At 28.0% G+C, this 20474-nt stretch overlaps 3 protein-coding genes across 4 annotated transcripts in view; 2 read left to right on the plus strand and 1 right to left on the minus strand.

Moving 5' to 3' along the window:
• Positions 1 to 3792: 3792 nt before the first annotated feature.
• LOC100160523 (adenylosuccinate lyase) overlaps positions 3793 to 20474 on the plus strand; it is a 31732-nt gene continuing 15050 nt past the window's right edge. Inside the window, exons 1-4 of one of the 2 annotated variants that reach the window (XM_029490768.1) lie at positions 3793 to 4075; positions 7578 to 7821; positions 7888 to 7982; positions 8057 to 8144. In XM_029490768.1, coding sequence (XP_029346628.1) covers positions 3906 to 4075; positions 7578 to 7821; positions 7888 to 7982; positions 8057 to 8144 — 597 coding nt within the window. In that variant the 5' untranslated portion in view covers positions 3793 to 3905. Of the gene's footprint in view, positions 4076 to 7577; positions 7822 to 7887; positions 7983 to 8056; positions 8145 to 10735; positions 11081 to 20474 lie in introns of those variants that run through there. The other variant, XM_008189631.2, reaches the window with a different exon arrangement.
• LOC115034303 lies at positions 11091 to 14054 on the plus strand. The gene is made up of 2 exons (XM_029490769.1): positions 11091 to 12507; positions 12585 to 14054. The coding sequence occupies exon 2, from the start codon at positions 12834 to 12836 to the stop codon at positions 13437 to 13439; it is 606 nt and encodes a 201-aa protein (XP_029346629.1). The 5' UTR covers positions 11091 to 12507; positions 12585 to 12833; the 3' UTR covers positions 13440 to 14054.
• LOC100575157 lies at positions 14453 to 19848 on the minus strand. The gene is made up of 3 exons (XM_003240709.4): positions 18547 to 19848; positions 17564 to 17731; positions 14453 to 15649 (listed from the first exon to the last, which is right to left on the minus strand). The coding sequence occupies exons 1-3, from the start codon at positions 18616 to 18618 to the stop codon at positions 15446 to 15448; spliced, it is 444 nt and encodes a 147-aa protein (XP_003240757.1). The 5' UTR covers positions 18619 to 19848; the 3' UTR covers positions 14453 to 15445.

Here is a 20474-nt window from a genome sequence, read left to right on the forward strand (position 1 = left end):
CCCCCCACCATTTATTCTATTATATTACTTAACAGTAATATTTATTAAATTATATTATACTATAATAATAAATACAGTTATAACAAAAAATAACAACTTAAAAAATACGAATATGTTACGTACCTATTTATAATAAATAATTGTTTTTATTCACCACTCAGCAGGGATCGCCTAGCTGCGTATATTATAAGCATAACAAACTACCAATTATAATAAGACAATAAAAACTAATAACCTTTATTGAGCGCTGTTCGGTTTTCCATAAATTACATCTCACATAAATGATCAATAAATAATAAAATGATTTAAACGTCATAGTCGTTTTTCTTTGACACTATAGCTATGAGAAAATAGTTTAGAGTTCGAGTACTACTATAATATATTATGGTAAGTACTAAGTTACAACTTACAAGTAATACTTATAATATCCAAGCAATATTTATGAAATAAGTAAAATATGTAATACACTAATACTATTACATTTTATTATTTAATATTTGGCAATTTTATATAATATATAGATTATAGGTATATATAGGTAGGTATATTATTATATAAAAGCAATTATATTTGAATATTTTGAAGTAACAAAAATTAATATAATAATTTCAAGGTTTAAATTGATAAAGGTAATATACCTATAAGTATATAATGATGAGTCTTACTGTACGATTATGCCCGCTACTGCGTTATATGTTTAATATCATAAGCAATAGACAAGCATCTTATATAATTGCTCTTCAGTAGTTCAGTCTTCTTAAGAGTAGGTACTTTAGAGTTGCTCTGGAATTACTTCTTCGTATCCAATTTAAGGTTCCAACCTAAGCAACGCTAAACCTAGTATCCTAGACCACTCCTAGTCCAGTTCAATATTATATTCCACATCATTATTCTATACTTGACATGATTAAAATTATGCTCTATACAGAATTCTTCGTAATGCCAATTAATTGTGCTTGTTTTAGTTTAGTTCTCCGACTACCTACCTTTATCATTTAAATACCTACTCTGTTTTACCTTTAACTTTAATATCATACCGTTTGTTTTCCTTAACGAATCTAATCAAAATCCTGTTAAATACTTTTTGACATAAAGTATAAATATAAATAGGTAATACTTAAGAAATACGACTTTAAAATTAATTACAGGTTTGAGTAATTCATAAGAAATATTATTTTAACTACCTATACATCAACATATTTTATTTTTTGTTAGACATATTGAAGTGACTCCTATAAAATCGATAGGATAACTACACAGTTATGTATATTTTTATTCAATATTGATTAATTATCATAATTAATTGCTATAATCAAATTTAATAAAAAAAAATATAATAATAGTAAAAGCCACAACAATTGCCAACAGTCCAAATTATTAGAATATTTTGTATTGATTCTAGAGACAATGTTGTTTGACCTTTTGCCAGAAATGTTCTGTTCTTTCTACATAAAAGTGACAATGCAATATGCATTGTAGAGTCTAGTCGTCTTTATTACATTAAATAGTTCAAGGGTTTTGAGATGAATTTCAAAGGACATCTATAAATCACGCCAACATATCTTAAAACAGGTACCCTATACATTACCAATTAATAATCGAATGATTACCGAAATTATTTTATAGTTTATTCAATTTACAATTCAAAATATATTTTTAAATTACAATTATATGTTATGAAAATAAATAATAATGTATCTATATTATACACAAATACATTATAGTGAACTAAAATGGTAAATCCTTTGGTAGGTAATTAATAAATTTATAAACTACAATCAATAGATAACATTTTTAAACGGGGTGAATAATACTATATACGTAACTCAAATCCAATATAGTGAATATAGGTTTCAGTGGTGTAGACATAATTTCTGAAAGGGGAGATCAAAAAGAGAAAACGACCTACCAGTTAAATGGGAGGGGAAAATTAGAAAATCCCCTATCCTCTCAAAACTTTTTACTTAGGTAGTAAAATATTTAACAATAGGGAACAATTAATAGAATTTGAATCAATTCAAAAATCACATCAAAGATTATCCACTACAAAGCCAAAGGGAGGAGATCTGACCCCTACGTCACCCCTTGTATACGCCACTGATAAGTTTATAATTGTACAACTATGTGCCAACCGCAAAGAGTATATATTATCATTATTAGTTATTACGTATTAGTTAATAGTGTATTACCATAATATGTAATACTCAAATACTTAAATTAAATAATTTAAATAACAATTATTTTGTTAAATTTTTGGATACCTTGTGTATCTAATTAAAAGTGTGTAAAAATATAAACTATATATTATAATAATATTTACTATTGTTATACAATAATATACATAATATTGTACTACAAATAGTTTAGTTATAAAATTATTTAATATCTATTAAAAATTAAAATATATTTTTTAAGCATAATATTATGTAGGTACCTACCTAAATTAAACATTAATATTGTGAACTAAACTGTATATATTTAATTTTGTCAATTATTGATTTGGCATTATGTATTCAACATTTCAACACATATGATGCTAATATGCTATACACCATAAATATAGGATAATACATACTCAATTTTGTTTATATTATTTACCTCTGATATTTCATAACATATTTCGTACTTTATGAATAAATAAAATTATCTAGAAATGAATGTACCTATATTTTTTATCTCGTAAAATTACTATTACTTAGTATAACAATTTTGTATTAATTGTTTGTGGAAGTTATTTTATATATAATAACACGTTCGTCGTTCAAATATAATATATTATTAATTGATGTGTAGCTTTTAATCTACTAAAAAAATAACGGGATTCTAGTCAATAGGACAATTAATATTATTATACGTACTCTATAGATTTACATGAATATACAGCCATAGGTAAATAGGTAATCCAAATATTTAATATCCACAGCTTACAAATAAAAATAAAACATTATGAGAACATTCAATCATTTTTGTTTCCAAAAATATCTAATTTTAGACTATTATTTTTATTTTGGGATAAGTAATGTAAAGTATCTTCTAACTGCCTCACCCACTCTCAAAAAATCTGGTAATTCCACCTGGTAAATGACTCCGTCGCGGTCGGCAGTAATTTGTGTGATTTGATTTGGCTTACTTTATAACACGGTTGTCTAGAACCGTAGACAACCGTGCTTTATAGTAAAAGATTTACAATAATTTTACTCGTAATAAAAACTATGAAATATGTTTAGGTTACGTTGCCTACAAATGATAAGCGCTTGCTGTTGTGTTTATAAGTTATTACAATAATAATAATGTTATAAGTTATAATAATATATGATATTATAATATTATATAGATAGATAGTCTAAAAGCTAAACAACAACAATAATAATAATATATATTTTACACATAGTATTATAATAGTAAGATATTGTTGATCGCGTAGTATTATTATTATTATTATTATTATAGCAATAGTATAATCATAGTAGGAAAGTAGTTGTATACACAATCGACAGCCGTTTACGTTACGATAACGTCAATAATAATAATAATACTAATAATATGCAATGTAAAAATAAAAACGTATCACCGTTGGACATTATCGTCTCTTGACAGGACCGTCTGGTCCCCCCGCACCACCCCGGTCAACGATGCAGTCAGACGTGGCAGACATCACGACGACGACCGCGACTGCCAAGGTCAACCCCTTCTCGTGTCTGCGCTCGCCCGATGGTCACCCGCGACCCGCGGCCCGCTGCCCATTGCCAAAGGGATTCGCATTCGCCGAAGTCTTCATTTGGTCGCAAGGTCTCCGCTTGCGCACAGACCGACACCCGTTTTTTTGCTTTGGGCACCGTGCGTCTACAGTTGCCTTTTCGCCATCCTATCAGACTATAAATTTCAATAAAAATCGTAACATTGTTATGGCCGACTTGCTGGTGGACATGGACTACGCCATAATGACCATCAATTCGCAGATAGTGTACAAGCCGACCAGCCAGCGTGATGACCCAGAGCCCGACAACGATCGCGAGGTGTACGTGGGAAACCTGCCACAGCACTACACCATTGAGAAATTCGTCAACTTTGCCAAGTAAGCATACACCAACCAGAGGGACGTTGTAGTGTAGAGACGCTAGTTACACCGGGGAGACGTAAATCGTATTCGTATTTTGACGAATGCAAGTAGTTGAAAATCATTGTCGTTCACGATAGTTACGATTCAGTGGACTTCCCACACCTCCGCGGGTGCCGAAAAATACAATTTTCATTTTATCTGCGATTAATCCGTATTTAATAAAGTATAAAGATTTTTCTTTGCAAAAATAAAAAATAATTATCTGCTGGAATAAAATGCATTCTGTTAGGCATACGATGCAACGAGTAGAATATTATACTCCTACACGACTGTTCCCATAGGTGATTGAATTCCAAGGACTAAAGAGATAGCACCGTTGAGCATATGACCAAATATGACATCATGCATCAGCTGATTTACAGCACCATTTAATATCGCTTATTCGCTTTTTGTTCCTGTTGGAATTGAACTTTTAGACAATGAAATTATCGATGAATTCTCGTTTTTTTTCGCACTTAAATGATGCGAAATCTCGCCGCAATATTTTTTTATTATTGACTATTAAAGTAATAATATATTATATAACAATTATATATTTGTTTTTTATCGTTATTCAGTGATTGTTACCTAATACGATCAAGTATTCATTTTTCCACCCGAAAATCATGATACTTATATTAAATTGAGTATTGTATTGTCATTGGCGATCATTTATCTCATTTTTTGCCGAAATATAAAGATGAATATAAATTTATTTATAATACCAATACTTTCCAGTTTCCACATAAAAAAAAGTTACTATTTAAATCTATACCTATAAGTTGTAGACACACTCAAATAAGTTAATTTAGAACAGTGATTCTTAACGAGTGTTCCGTGGACTTAGAATAAGTGTTCCGCCAACATTTTAAAATCAGTGTAAAATTATAAAATAAGGAAATTTTTAGATTCTAAGCGGAGTGAGGAAGCCAGTGGTTTTACAATAGTGTTTGTTTGTTTGTTTAAATATTTATTTATTTCTATCTTGTATACAACATTTCTACCAGAAGGATTGCTTCGATTTCAACATATAGTACTTATATTATCTTTTAGAAAATTGGATCAAGATGGTACTTTAGACAGATCATTTTTCGATTTTTTCAATTGTTATTTAATGCCACGGGAAAACCACCGACACATTACGAAAAACCGCTAAAAACGGGATTTTAATTTCTAACGCCTTGTTCATCACCATAGAAAAGAATAATAAAAATAATTTTATAATATAAATTAAACTTACAGGCTATAATAAATAATAACAATACAAAATGGTAAACCGTCTCCGCTCAGAATCGTTTTTCTTATACAATCATCGAATTCAAATTTAATACAATCCATTATTCATTGATCCACTTGTAACCTACTGTACAGCAGAGCGACATCCACTTATCCACTTTTTTAAGTGTATTTATTATATATTATTATTATTTAGTGACTAATATGTACGAGTATGTAAACTGTTTTGTGCTATATATGCTAGGTATATGCATTATGTAATATATTTTAAAATTAAAAAAACATACCTATTTAAGTAGGTACTGTCTTATTTTCCGTGAAAATTCAAAATATTATAAAATGTGATTCAAAAAAAGTTAAGAATCACTGGTTTCGAATTTTAAAATATAATATTTCAGAATAATATATGACTATAATGTGCATAATATATGGCTTATATTTAGGTACCTATAATATTATTATTATCATATTATTATTTATCTTATATTAAAATATAAAATACAATAATACATAAAAATATAGGTACAATGGATCTGTTTTATACAGATCGTATACATTATAATATTATATAATGGTGTATAATGGATATTTATTGAGTTTCTCTATAGTACCTATGGTAAACATAAAACGCGTTAGCTCTCCTGGGTCAACATTATGTTTACAATACCTGAAGAAAATATATTTTTTTATATTTACCTATATAATTTATAAATACTTTATTTAAATATTTAATTTATTAATAGAGATATCAAATGTAACAGATATAAGGAGTATCAATAGATGAGGAGTGTGAAGGCTTTGCTTCCTATAAAAAATCTTGTGTGCTTAAGCCGCCCTAATATTTTTGGGTGATTTGGAAGCCCAGAATAAGAGGGGGCAAGGGAATCGAACCAATTGATCATTTGACTGTCAAAATGTTCAGAAAAAAAGCTTTACCCGAATCCATAAAAAAATATAGTGATTTGAAAAAATAGATTAATGAACCCATTTGAAAAAATAAAGTCGATTTTATTATTGGTACAACTGCGTGTTTAAATATTTTGAAATTTTTTAAAAAAAATCTCTGTTAAAAATAAAGAAACGCGTCTTCTTTTTTGTTTTAGCGAAATTCCATATCATCGATTTATAATTGTTAAAAAAACCCATGTACAAAGACATAAGATATACCCTGTATATTTTTTGTATAGTTAAAAATTATACGATAATATAAAATCATTGCCAATATGTAATGACTAATGATACAATTATTTTGAAGTTAAAGTTAAAAAAGGGCTCACTAAGTGTATGGTGTCCCGGGGGCGGGGCCCAATTGATCCTTAATCTGGGCTTGGTGATTTGCACCTATCAATACTATGTAGGTAGATGCAGATAATTAAACAGAGTATAGGTAGGTTAAATAAAGTTAAATCCCTTATAATTAGTTAATTAGGTACATTTTAACATTATATTCAATCAATTTTTATATGATTACCTATAGTCTATAGAAATTAAGATTATAGGTACATCTTAATGAAAACTCCAACTTATATTTGATACATTTTAATTTTAACTGAAAATTGTGCTAATAAATTCATTTTTTCATTAAGCATAGAAAAACGTACGAAAAAGACTTCTATATTTTGGTAAAATTATATTAACATATAATCGAGTACGGAGTAGGTAACTTAAGATCATTCTATAAGTACCTAGTTGTAATATTTGAAAGTGTCCTCTGGCATAAATTATAGCGGTAATATTTATAGTCATCTGTTCATCAACATTGTCTTAAACGTACAACACGGACAATTTTACGTTCACAATAATTCATTTTACTCTGTAATTTCTAAAACTATAGTGAAATTACCTCATATAAAGTTTAAATGTAAGATTGTTATCTAGGGCATCTTAGATGGGCTTTATATTATATTTTAATTTTAAAGCGAGTTATGAGTATTTTGAGATGTAGGTACTAACAATTTACAATTTTAAAATACTATTATAACTTTCTTTAAAATTAAAAAATATTAATAACAAAAAGACTATAAGATATTGAAATGCCCTAGGATCTAGATAATCTTACCTTTCAACTTTATAAGAGGTTATTTCACTCTAATTTTAGAAATTACACATTATCGGTAAAATATATTATTGTGAACATACAATTTGCCATGTTTTACGTTTGTAAGACAGATACAATGCGTCATACTGATAAAAACATATTTAAACTTAAAACTATATTTTATCGACTTCTTTTATATTTCAGAAAGTGTGGTTCAATTTACAGTGTACGACTACTGAAAGGCAGTGGAGGTTTAAATAAAGGCTTTGGCTATATAATGTATAGAAGTTTAGCTGCAGTTGACATTGCTATTGACACGTACAACGGAACATACCTGACAGAAAGTGATACTAATAAGCCACTGATTGTACAAAAAAGCCTGCGTAACACAATTATGATGATCTATGGACTATCTAGGGGAAATAATAATAAATATTACATCAGAACTGTAGGAATATTATTAACTAGATATATACATAATTTATAAATTAATACCTAATTATTTATATTTTAGGAAATTAACTATTTTGTGATCAATCATCCATCACTGTTACTGAAATTTGAATGTGAAGATGATTCAAAGTTATTCATATCTTTTAAATCATTAAAGTAAAGTATAGTAAATTAATTTTAGACAGTTTAAATGTAATTAACACATGTATTTTTTTTATTACATATTTTAGAGCAGCACAAATTTTTAAAAAAAAACTCAAAGATACGTTTAATATGTATGGAGCTAAAATGTACTATTTTAACGATACAGAAAATTGGGTAAGTAATCAATTAAGAATTAATAAGAATTAATAGTTATATTTTAGTTTAATAGATGCTTGAATTTACATAAATAGAAAGTTACCTAAATAAATGTTTATTTTACTACTTAATTCACAAATATAATTCGCACCACTGAAAGAATAGTGACATAGGTAACTCAAAAATACGAGTTATTGATCTTAAATGTTATAAGACAAGTTATACATTTGAATATTATTAATAATATTATTATTACAAATTTAATTTAATTTTATGTGACGTAAATTGAAAAATATTTTTTTTCCAAACAGAATTAATGACACAAGTCAAACTGAAATCAGATTTACAGTAAATCCTATTTATAATCAGTAAATACATAATGAAACATTAAAAGTAATTTCCCAACATTTTGATACTTTGATTTGTGTCACTATTCTTTTAGGGGTGCGAATTATAAACTGATATAAAATAAAAAAGTTATAACAATTAAGAACTAAATAATAGTAAATTGCTTTGTAAGTACTAGGTACCTAATCACTAATCCGTACCTAATCACTAATCACTAACCTAATTAGTACATATAACCAATTTTAGATACCTATAGTTGTCATTTGTGTGTAAATAGCTTCCATTATACTTCCATTTGAACAATATTTATAGATACCTAAATTATAATTTATTTGCCTGCCTATACTTATATTTAAATAATATTAGTATATCAACAATATTTGTACGGTGTACACAGTAAGTAGGTAATTGCATAATTTATATGCTCTACAGTCTACAATGTATGCACATTTAAAATTAAATTATAACATTTAAGATTTGGAACTTTGAATTAATTGTTTTCAAATATAAATTTAATTGGAATTTGGCATACTTACCTAAATAAAAATATTTCAATGTAACTTAAACATTTCTGGAATTATGGTTATAGCATTATTATTTAATAGCAATTGTATTATATTGCATTAGAGCCTACTAACTCTTATAATTTCTGATTTTATTGCATTAAGATAAGTTTTTAAATAGGTATTAAAAAATATTTCAAATTACTGTTATTAAGTAGGTAGGTACTTTATCATATTATAAGAAATATTATAATTAATTTAAACAAAATAATATATAAACTTTGTTCTTAGTAGTTTGTGGGCTTCTTTCTTTCTTTTCAAATATTTTGACGAAGACCTTTTTTATACATAGACAGAGTTTAATCAAAATCAGTCTCGAAAAATGTGGACCTGATATTCTTATATTTTAAGTTAAGACTTGAGATCAATACATTTTCTCCTTATAATTTTTCAGTTGTGGCTAAAATATAAAAAAACTAAACATTTTAATTACACAGATAATTAATAAATAAAATATAGGTATAATTAAATTAATAGAAAGGTTTAGTAAGTTAGGTACCAAACCTATGTAAAAACTTTATTTGTGCCTAGTACCGATGTTGGTTTTTTTTTTTTAATTCTATTATATTTGTAAATTTATACAGAAAGATATAATGTAAAATAAACTTTTAACAAAACTTTAATAGAAGGTTTACTATACAACAATGTTTGTTATAATTCAATTATAATATTATAACAATACTTTTGTCAGTAGCAATATCCAAAACTTTGATAAAAATTAAACAGAAATGAGAAAATTATTTAAAATTAAACTTCTTAACGTAACAGTTTAATACACAATCTACAATTTAATATAAAAATATATTTCGCTTATCTTTAAATTGATTTAAAAAATGCTCTATTCATCTATTCAGTACCTACTCAGATGTCGACAATAGTTTAAAATTGTCATTTATTCAGTTTTTGTAGTACCTACCTAAATAATATATTTTTTATCGGATGTTAGTCAGTCTTCAAAAAGGTTTTGGGATTTATAGGTGACAGAATCTCTACCAACCTTCTCGAAGTTGTGTACCTAGTAAAGAAGATGTCCCGTTTTCTTTTTAAATATTATACTTAGTTTTTATTTTAATTCAATTTTTATAATTGGTAATTATAAACATTACAAAAATTGAATTAATATTTACATATTTATTATTTAATTTCATTGTTTGACATTATCGCTATAAATATATAGTTAATTGCCTCTTAATAATACATATTACATACATTTATACATGCTATCACTATAATTTACTACTTTTAGAATAATTCAATCATAATTCATAATACAGAAGTTTTCAAGTTAAATTATTGTACGTAGTTTTCGTTTAGAGTTTCTACTTTCTAATAGAAACTTGAAAAGTGGAAACCTACTCAATACCATACCTACCCAGTCAATAGTACCATTATATTATTCTGTGATAGTACTATATTATACAAATCAGTTAGTAGTTAGTAGGTACACACTACATAGAAATGTAGGTACTTGGACTTCATGTCTATGATAATATATTTAATATTATATTATAATGATATCTTAAAAATTCTTTTTAATTTTTAAAGGCTAATCATGAATTAAACATAATTTTATTTTAATTCACGATTTAAGATAATATATCTTAAATCGTGCTTTAATTCGAGAGGCTAATAAAAAATTCATGATAAGAAATAATTATATTATTTAAATTATTGATTATAGATAACTCTTATCATCATACACTATTTAAGCACGTTTTAATAATTCGACAATTTGCATTTTCTACTTTTCTAGTTCTCTACCTACGTAGTTATATCATATTTCAATCTTGTTTCAATATTAATATTTATATTAATTTTTTCAATAATCATTAATCTTCATTGTGTTATTATTTTTTTTCGATTTAAGCTTATAGTTTAATTTTGATTATTCTTTCTTGAACCATGTCTAACTCTGTATATGATACCTATGTGTCTCCTCTTTCGACAAGATATGCTTCGACAGAAATGAAATTCAATTTTAGCGACAGGAAAAAATTTACTACATGGAGAAGCCTTTGGACTTTACTAGCCCAAGCCGAACAGGTAAATTTTATATTTTATTTATCGTGTCAGAACATTCTGGTTACAAATAGGTACATTGTTCAAAATTGTAAAATATAATATCAGAAATAGGTCTGTATTTATACCTATTTATAGGTACCTATTCTTCTTTTATATGTATATATATAAATTACACAATTAAATTTATCGTAAATTGTCACTTGGGAAAATATTTTTACCTTTATGGTGCTTATACGATTTACTGGAGGTACAGATAGATACATAGTTTATTGTATAGGTTTTTCAGGTGTTGTTACCTATACTAAAATGTAAATCTTACCTCAGAAGTGGTGGGTATATAATTAGTAATTAGTAATTACCATGAGATAGACAATATATTGGCAATTTTTATTATAGCATAATACCTATGTAGAGGATTAAGCTATATTCTGTCCTTTTATATTTAAGATTCTGAGTATAACAATAAATGTATCTACTGGTTTTGCAATATGTCTGTATTCTGGAGACACTTTTTCTAGTAGGAAACAATGCTCTGATCATCAAATTTGAAGGAGGTTTCCTTGAGGTTATATTTATTAAAATTGTATTATAATAAATTGTTTGGTAACCTTGCTTACCTAAAATTTAGACAGTAGGTACTCGGTTTATTTTATTTTTATCTATAAATGTCGATAAAAAATTATTTTAAAAGCTTTAAAATGTAATACAGGTTCCTTTTAAGTTATTAATAGTAATACATGAATTTAAAAACAAATGATGCTTAAATTTTCCTCTATCACTGATAATTTTAGGACAATAGGTATGCAAATGCAATTGGATTTTTACAAAAATTCAACATTTCAACCTACCTATTATTATTAATAGGAATATTAATATAATATAAAATATCAGGCTGACACACGGTCCACGTTCAGGAATTGTTTTTTGTATACCAGTGGTTGGCAATCTTTTTGGACTCTGGGGCCACATTCAAAAATTAAAAAAGTTTTGCGGGTCGTGTCTGATAAAAATTAATCTTTTAAAAAATAATGGCTGCATGGTATAGTCGCACAGTCTGCCGGTTGTTGACCACTTTTGTACACAATGGTATATCATTGAATTAAAATTTAACACACCAACAACACCACTTGACAATTGACACCTACTGTACAACAGAGCGTTACCCACTGGTCCACCTTTAATAGACATTGATTTTGACCAAGTTGGTATACCTAATTTGATGTTGATTTACCTTTAACCACTACTTTGACTGTTAAGTTAAGTTAAGCTAATCTGACCTGTATAAACAAAATATTGTATTGTTCAACTAGGTAGTTGTTTATGTAAGTACATACTTATTGAAAATTTAATTAGAATTTTACTAACACAAAATTAATGTTTTTAGAAGTGTAGATGAACATTTTACTAGTGTAGCTATAGCATGGTAGTAGTGACTAGTGAAAGACTATGTAAGCATTAATTATTGTTGTCTAGATGTACCTACTTGGTAATAAAACAATTCTCGTTTTTAAATTTTCAATTGAAGGAAAGATGGGAAGATTTAAAGAAGAATATTTCAATAAACCCACATGGTAACCGAGTGCGATTTGTTCCCATTATTCCTAATAACAGTAATCAACGTATTAATGTATTTCCACCAACTTCATCCAAAAGTCTGTTGTTTAAACCTTTTAAACCGAATCATTCAAACGATTGTCCCAGAAAAGAAAATGTTAACTTGGTTCAACATAAAAATAATGACAAGAAATATAACAATTTTGCTCCAGTTACGCAAATGGAAACTCCTCGTCAACCATCTAGATTTAATGTGAATAACCCCGCGAATAACCAAAAGTTTGTTGGTATACAATTTTCCCAGAAACAACAAGAAGTAAAAAAGCTTAATACATCAAATTCTGTTGTAGAAAATTGTAATATGAATGAATTAGAAAATAACTTACCTAGATTACCATTGCACACTGTTTGGACTAATGACAACAGTTCAAAAGATTTTGGATGCACTTTACCAACAAAAATGCACACATTTAAAAAACCATTTTCGTCAAATTTAAATTATTTATCCAATACTAAACAGAGTATAAACTATATGCTAAATTCTAAATTCCAAAAGCAATCTCAAGTAACACCAAACCCGATGAGCAAGATTAACAGTTCAAGGTACTTTAAATCGTCATATCCCTTATCTGCGTCTTTAGGACAAAAATTACATCCCGTAGCCGAAAACATGAACACATCATTTTTTACTATGGATAATGAAAAACCATCTTCTGTCACCAGTCAAGACATTAATACACTAGAACAGTACTCAGGTTGTATTAACCAACCTTTTAACATGGATAATATTTGGAAAGATAATCAGTGTCAACCACCGAGAATGTGATAGATATCTAGGTACTTAAATTACATAAATAATATCCCACATTCTTGTTGACAAATTGTTATCCTTTTCTGAAATTAGTTTTAAATAATGTCAATATCATAATACATTTAACCCTTCATTCTAGGATATGATTAAAAACAACAATGATTTTATAAGCTTAGATGTGTAACATAAATATTCCATTAGTATTTAGACAATAAAATATAATTTGTCTGTGATATCTTGAGACACATATTAATGACATTTTGAAAAATAATTTTATTTTATATACCATAGATTAATTTTAGAAAATTGAAATACAATGCAAAAATATAAAATAATATAATTTTTAACAATCATTGAATACATTATACAGAAATTCTAAAAACCATTAATCTATAGAACATTCCAACAAATGGTTCCACTTAACTAAGGGAAGTATCTTTAAACTTAAATGTTCCTCTAGGTTTTACATAACACGTTCTTTTTTACCTTTATTTAAATAATTAAAATGATTAATATATTAAAAAATCAGGCCTTTTAAATTACTAAATTAATTTTTAATTACATTTTTCAAAGTTACAATAAAGGCATTCTAATTATGTATATAAATATATATATATATATATATTTTAAAATTATATTTTATTTATTTAGGTATAATAATATAATATAAGTATTAAGTGTGTTATTTGACCAATTAATATTTGTGTGTAATGAAAATTTTTTTTTTTTACTTTGATTATTATAATACTTTATGACGTTATGTGTAATAAAAATGTTTATGAAATACTTGATATAAAATTGATAATTTATTTTAGTATTAATAAAATATGCATATTATGTCTATTAGTAGAAATACTAAATGGAATTTGAATTAAAAACGCAGACCTACTGAGGTATTATTTTATTGAAGCAAAAAATAACCATAACATAGTGTGTAACTGTGTAAGTAGGTATCTATATTATATAATATGTATAATACTAAATTTATGTTTATTGAAGACACAAATACCAAATTACCTATATAATGATATTGATTGTATATAAATAGTTAGTAAAAAAAATATACCACTTACAAATATAGTTAACATGTATGACATAGCTTAAAGTGTAAATAATATAGAAATGTACGCAAGTTAGATATAATTACGGGGTTATCACAAGGGTCAGGAAGTCAATTGTATGTATTTACGAAACATGGTTTAATGGTCATTAAAATATCTAGATTAATTTGGTAAAAATTTGAATCATAGCTTGATAGTACTAATATAATATAGGTACCTACAATTTAATCTTATAGTTTTTAGGAAAATATTGATGACATTTTTTGTACTTCGTAGATTAAAATTCTAAGGTTACCAATTTCAGTTTTGAAAGCTTATGATACATAGGTAGTTTAATTTTTCACAAAGCAAGTTGTACTTTTAATTATTGTTAGAACTATACTAGTGCTATATATTATGCCAGTTGATCGCATTTAGACAAAATTCTCTATGAATACATAATGAAGTATAGTTACAATAAATCAAAAATTTGTATAAGTACCTACCAAATGCCTAAGACATAACTATATGTATTTGATAATTGAGGTTGGTTTACAGATTGGTTTAAAATTTAAAAACAATTTTGTCTTATAATTTCATAAATGTGTTTTTAGGCAGTACCTATCAGTGTATTAACTACCGGACCCTAGACGTATTTATCGCATATAACATAATGTATATTATAGATATTATGTAGAATTGTAATAATAATATGTATTACCCATTATCTGCGAACCGTAGTGTTGCTAGACTTTAAGTTACAATATTGGATTCGTCATATATTATCATTAATAAAAAAAAAGTGCAATTTACGTGAAAAAAGTGTATATTATGATATAAAAAATAACCGTGGATTTTTGGAGGCGTTCGATGAAAAGTAAAATAATGATCATGAAAAGAAAAGCTAGCTGATTCTAGTTAATATCCTGTGCCAGAGTATACAAGGTAAGGTAGGCACCACTCGTATACTTTTTTGTGGTTTCATCCGTACCTGAACGTCAACACAAAGTCGGCAAAAAATGTGATGGACGTCAGCGTGGCTGTAATAGCCGAAGATATCATCAGGTCCATCCGGTTCTTTGATGGACGCACTTGGAGGGCGAATTGGAGCGCTCTCCAATCAGAGAATATGATGCCGGCGGCTATGGCCAGCATTACGCCGTACCAGCACGACACAATTAAACTCTAAAAATGCAAAAAAAACAACTTATACTTTGTGACATACGACATGACGATAATGTATAAGTTTAAAATATTTTATTGCAGTGTATAACAGGAAGACCTGACAAATAGAATAAGTTTTATTCTAATAGGTACATTTTTTTCTATATAATTTATTGACTTGGGCGCTTAACATTTAATATTCGACTATCCAATTCAAGACTGCAACTACTCGAAATATAACAAATCCTAGTTTATGTACACCATCTTATGTGGATTTTAGTTCAAGAACGCAATAAAATATAGTTAAATTATTGACCACGAGAGAGCATTCTCAATATTATAATTTACATTACATTACACAGAGAAACAATATAGAGAACACATTATACCTAATAAACCAGTATTTTGAGGTGTTGCAGTCTTAAACTGGACATTTTTTTGAAATTTTCAAAATAGTAAATTTGTAAAACTTGTTTTTGGAAAACTTTTTATGTAAAAACATTTATCTAAGTCGAGTTGTTTATTTTTTATGATTTTTGAAAATGCCAATTTTTTAGAAGTAAGAGTTATTAGTTTGAAAAGTGATACCTAACTTTAAAAAAAAAAAAATATTTAGATTTTAACAAGTACCTATTTGAAAATTCTTTTAAAATATTTTTAAAAAGTATATACTTTTTGAATTTAAAATATTTTTTACGACTAGATCAACTTTATTTAACTTAGTATTAAAAAATAAAAATAAAAAATGTTTTACTATATGTGTAGCTCAAGCATCTGTAAATATATTATAAAAAAACAATTCAAAAATATTTATTAAAAAGACAAAAGTCTTCTATTAATTACACTCTGTATTTGGCTAGTTTATCGCACCATTGGCGACCGTAGTACAATATTGTAATAATGTAATGTGGCCCCGCCACAGTATACTTCCACGTAATAGTGCTAACTAAGCGTGGATGTTTGAGGGAACTAAGCCCCCGAATGTATTCATAACTTCCTAAGTATATAACATTTGATAATAAGTCTTAAAAAAGACGGTAAAATCGGTTTCTAAAATCTGCTTTTTTCAATATTGCAAAATGTTTTCAATTAATTTAAAAATTACAGTATAATTAGAAATATATAATTTTAATAACGTAACTTTTGTATTAAAATAAAATTTAAATTAGTTGTTAAAAATGTATGATGAAATATTGTAAGTAGTTCTGTAATTTATATTTATTATAATTCATTTAAAAATATAATAACTTAGCAGAGGATTGGTTTTATGGAAAATGTTTACAGTAATTAATAAAGAAAAAAATATGAATGATACTGCAGCCCCCTCCCCCCCCCCAAAAAAAAAAAAAACTGCTCTCTTAGTAGTAAGGATTTTAAAGGTGGCGTTTGGGTCTGGTTGTAATCTATGATTTATCTAGAATTCAATAAATTTAATCGGCGCGTTCTCGTCTTTTTTACATATTTTTTCTACGTTTAAGATGTAATAGTGCGCATATGTGGAAGGTTTACACTGTACCTATTACATACAATGATTAACGATGAAATAATATTTTAAATTAAAATTAAACTGTTTTATTTTTTATAATTTATTTAAATTGTTTTAAATTATGTTTAATGCCTATGGTTCTTATACCTATATTTAAAAATCAGTTAAATTTTTGTGTAACTTTATAAATAAGTATTTTAGATTTCTTATATCTACCTACTTGATTTTTTTTAGAAAATGTCCTTTTATCAAAAGAATTTATACAGATCTACCATCCACTATATATTTATATATATATAATACCTATATTGTATTTTATACACTGTGCGTATGTGAATAAAATATCCCAAAAATCTGTTTGTTGCGCACCTGTATATGCATGTAGTATATATGGGTGCATATACTCCGTACACGATCACCGATGTAATAAATAGTAACTGTGGACTTACCGGCTTTTTCGGTATCTTTTGTTGTAAGAAATGGCTGACCACTATGAGAAGGTCGACCAGGATGGCACCGGATAGGGCCGAGTACACGAAACCCGCTCTACCAGTGCTGGTGTGCAGTCTCGACGAGTATGGACTGATGATCAGACAGATGCTGGTCAATCCCAGTATCTGAAACACGAGCGAAATCGTGAATTATGCTACCACCAATCATATTATATATAGCCTAAAGCCGCCCATGATTGTTGCAAGCATAGATTTCGATCGGAGAGCCGTTATTGCTTTCCGCTGCGTTCACATTTCATCACAGGAAACGATTTTTTCGAGTTCTATAGTAGGAAATATAAAAATGGTTCTCAGGGGGATACGTATTTTCATAATATACATCTATGATTCACTGACTCGAAGCAATCGAAGCCCGTCTGGATTTTATAAGACTGCATGCATTCGCTTGTTCCCATTTTGTTTTGTCTGTTATATTGTGCTTTCCTTGGAAACTATACTTGTACTGTACAAATCGAAAAATGACTTGTCCAAAGTGGATTTTCTATTTTCCTTCGATATTCCGAAATATATTTTATAAATAGGTTTCGCATGACCTATTTAAATTTTTTTTTGATTAAATCAACTGAAAAGATATACTACTGTACCTATGCAGTATGCTTATATATAGTATCTTCTATAGTTGTCTACGTTTTGATTCCTTTGCTCCACATCGAAATTACATAAGTGTTGTATGTTTTCAGTATACTGCGTCATTATACGAGCATATCTATCTACGTACATAATTATTTTGCATTAACGTCACACAATATGATCGATTTGAAGCAATAATGACTTAAATATCTTCGTCGAACTTTAAATTGAACAATATATTATGTAAAATTATTTATATGGGGATAATTTAATAACGGCTGACGCAGCCTGCAGGCTGCCAGCTATATAATATATGTGCATATTATAATATACATTGAAATTATACTCACGATTTCCACGACTTTGATCAGGAACGGCGACGCGGCCAGCAGGGACTCTTTGAGTGATTTCTCGTTAGCCATGTTCGCGTACCGACTGCTGTAGACTGCCAACTGGTCCTGTTAGTTGCCGCGACAGAAACGCTGCGTACTGCACCTCCGCAGGGGCGCGAAACGACTTAATTGGAACTAATGGAACGCGACCGCCACTACTGAGCTGATCCGAATTTACTTATAAAAAAAAAACACCGCTCCCTACTGCCGGACGTGCCAGTTTTCTTCTTCGCGTTTTACTCTTGCTTGTGCCGTTTTGTTTTTTTACGTCATATTCCATATACATTTTATGTAGTATATATATTTTATTGGTGGCTCAGGTCAATAATTAAAAGCGTATATACTTCTACATAGATATACCCCCACTGGCTAAGTCTTCGGACGTGTATTTCAATAATTAAAACGATTACAATATTATAATATATTAAACTGCAGCCCGACGTCGTGTCCCGCTCCCGTTTCGGTCTGTCTCGGGCCCGTCTGGGTGTGAACGTCGCTCGCCAAACGCTTTTCATATAACTATACCTATACCTATCATCCGGTCGAGTTTTCCCCGAGACGAATCGATCGGACTCGCTCACAGTACATAATATTGTATATCTAGGTCTGTGTGTACGCATCGTGAACATATTTCCCGCCGCGAGATGTTTTCCTGCGACAGAGGTTGCGAGAAAACCAGAAAGCAGCAAAAACCCATTAAAATGTTATATTATTGTTTTGTTACCAAACAACATTATATAGGTACAACATCGCTGCCGCCTTCGCGCAACCCGCTAATAATTATTATCATTAATCGAATAGGCGGCGCCGCGAAATCGTCGATTTAGTGGGATTACGAAAAAATTTAAAACAATTAGTTTTAAATTCACTGCATTTTTTTTATATAACATACCTACACTATACACCTATCCTGATAAATTACTATAAAAAAAATACTGATTATATTTTATCTATTTTGCAGTGCTGACTTTAGTGCCCGGAGCACTTAGGAAATTCCGCCATCTTTTATAGGGATGGGGTGATTAGTGTTAGACAAATAACAATTATAAATAATGTATACAAGTATAACCTCGAACTTTTAATATCGTATACAAATTCAGAATTCTATATTAATATTATACTAATATAATGCGGTACCATTTAGGTATACTTACATAAGTGTTTACTGCTTTCACACCACTTGAAATAGCCAATAACAATGATAAATATATTTAATTTTAGATTCTGAGTGGAACGATGAATGTATTGATTTTACAATGATGTGTGTTTTTTTTTTTTTATTTTTTTTTGTGTCGAAATAATACTTCAATTTTCAACTTCATAGTATCTTGTTCGATCAGAAAGTGAATATCGTTGGTGCACTGGGGAGGTCAAAATTTAAATTTCCCAGTAGTTTTCAAAAGCGCCGGGAAAAACAAAAGAAAAATTAAGGAAAAACGGGAATTTTTACGCAAAATCGATTTTTCACAAAATTGAATTTGGTTTTTGGTGTAACTTTAAAAACAATGACCGTAGATACATGAAATTTTGACTGAATATTTATCTTAGCGTTTTCTATACACCATAACATTTTTAAAATATTTTGATTTATTTTGAACTCTTTACGGACATTTTCATTTTCCATTTTTTTTTAGTTTTTTTTCTAAAAATATCAATAAAATTTTATTAATTGTTGGATAAAAAAGCTTGAAAATTTAATAGAAAGCTCCTAGTATATTGTTTCATACGCAGATGAAAAATATTAAAAATCGTTAGTCACAGTTTTTTTTTATAAACATTTAAAGTTCAAAAAATGACAAAATATGGAAAAATCACGAAAATTTGCAAATTATTTCGAGTTAGAAATTCATAAAAATTTTTCTTTTTAAATTTAAGATATTAAAATG

Source organism: Acyrthosiphon pisum, chromosome A2, assembly GCF_005508785.2.
Source record: "Acyrthosiphon pisum isolate AL4f chromosome A2, pea_aphid_22Mar2018_4r6ur, whole genome shotgun sequence".
Taxonomy (NCBI): Eukaryota; Metazoa; Arthropoda; class Insecta; order Hemiptera; family Aphididae; genus Acyrthosiphon; species Acyrthosiphon pisum.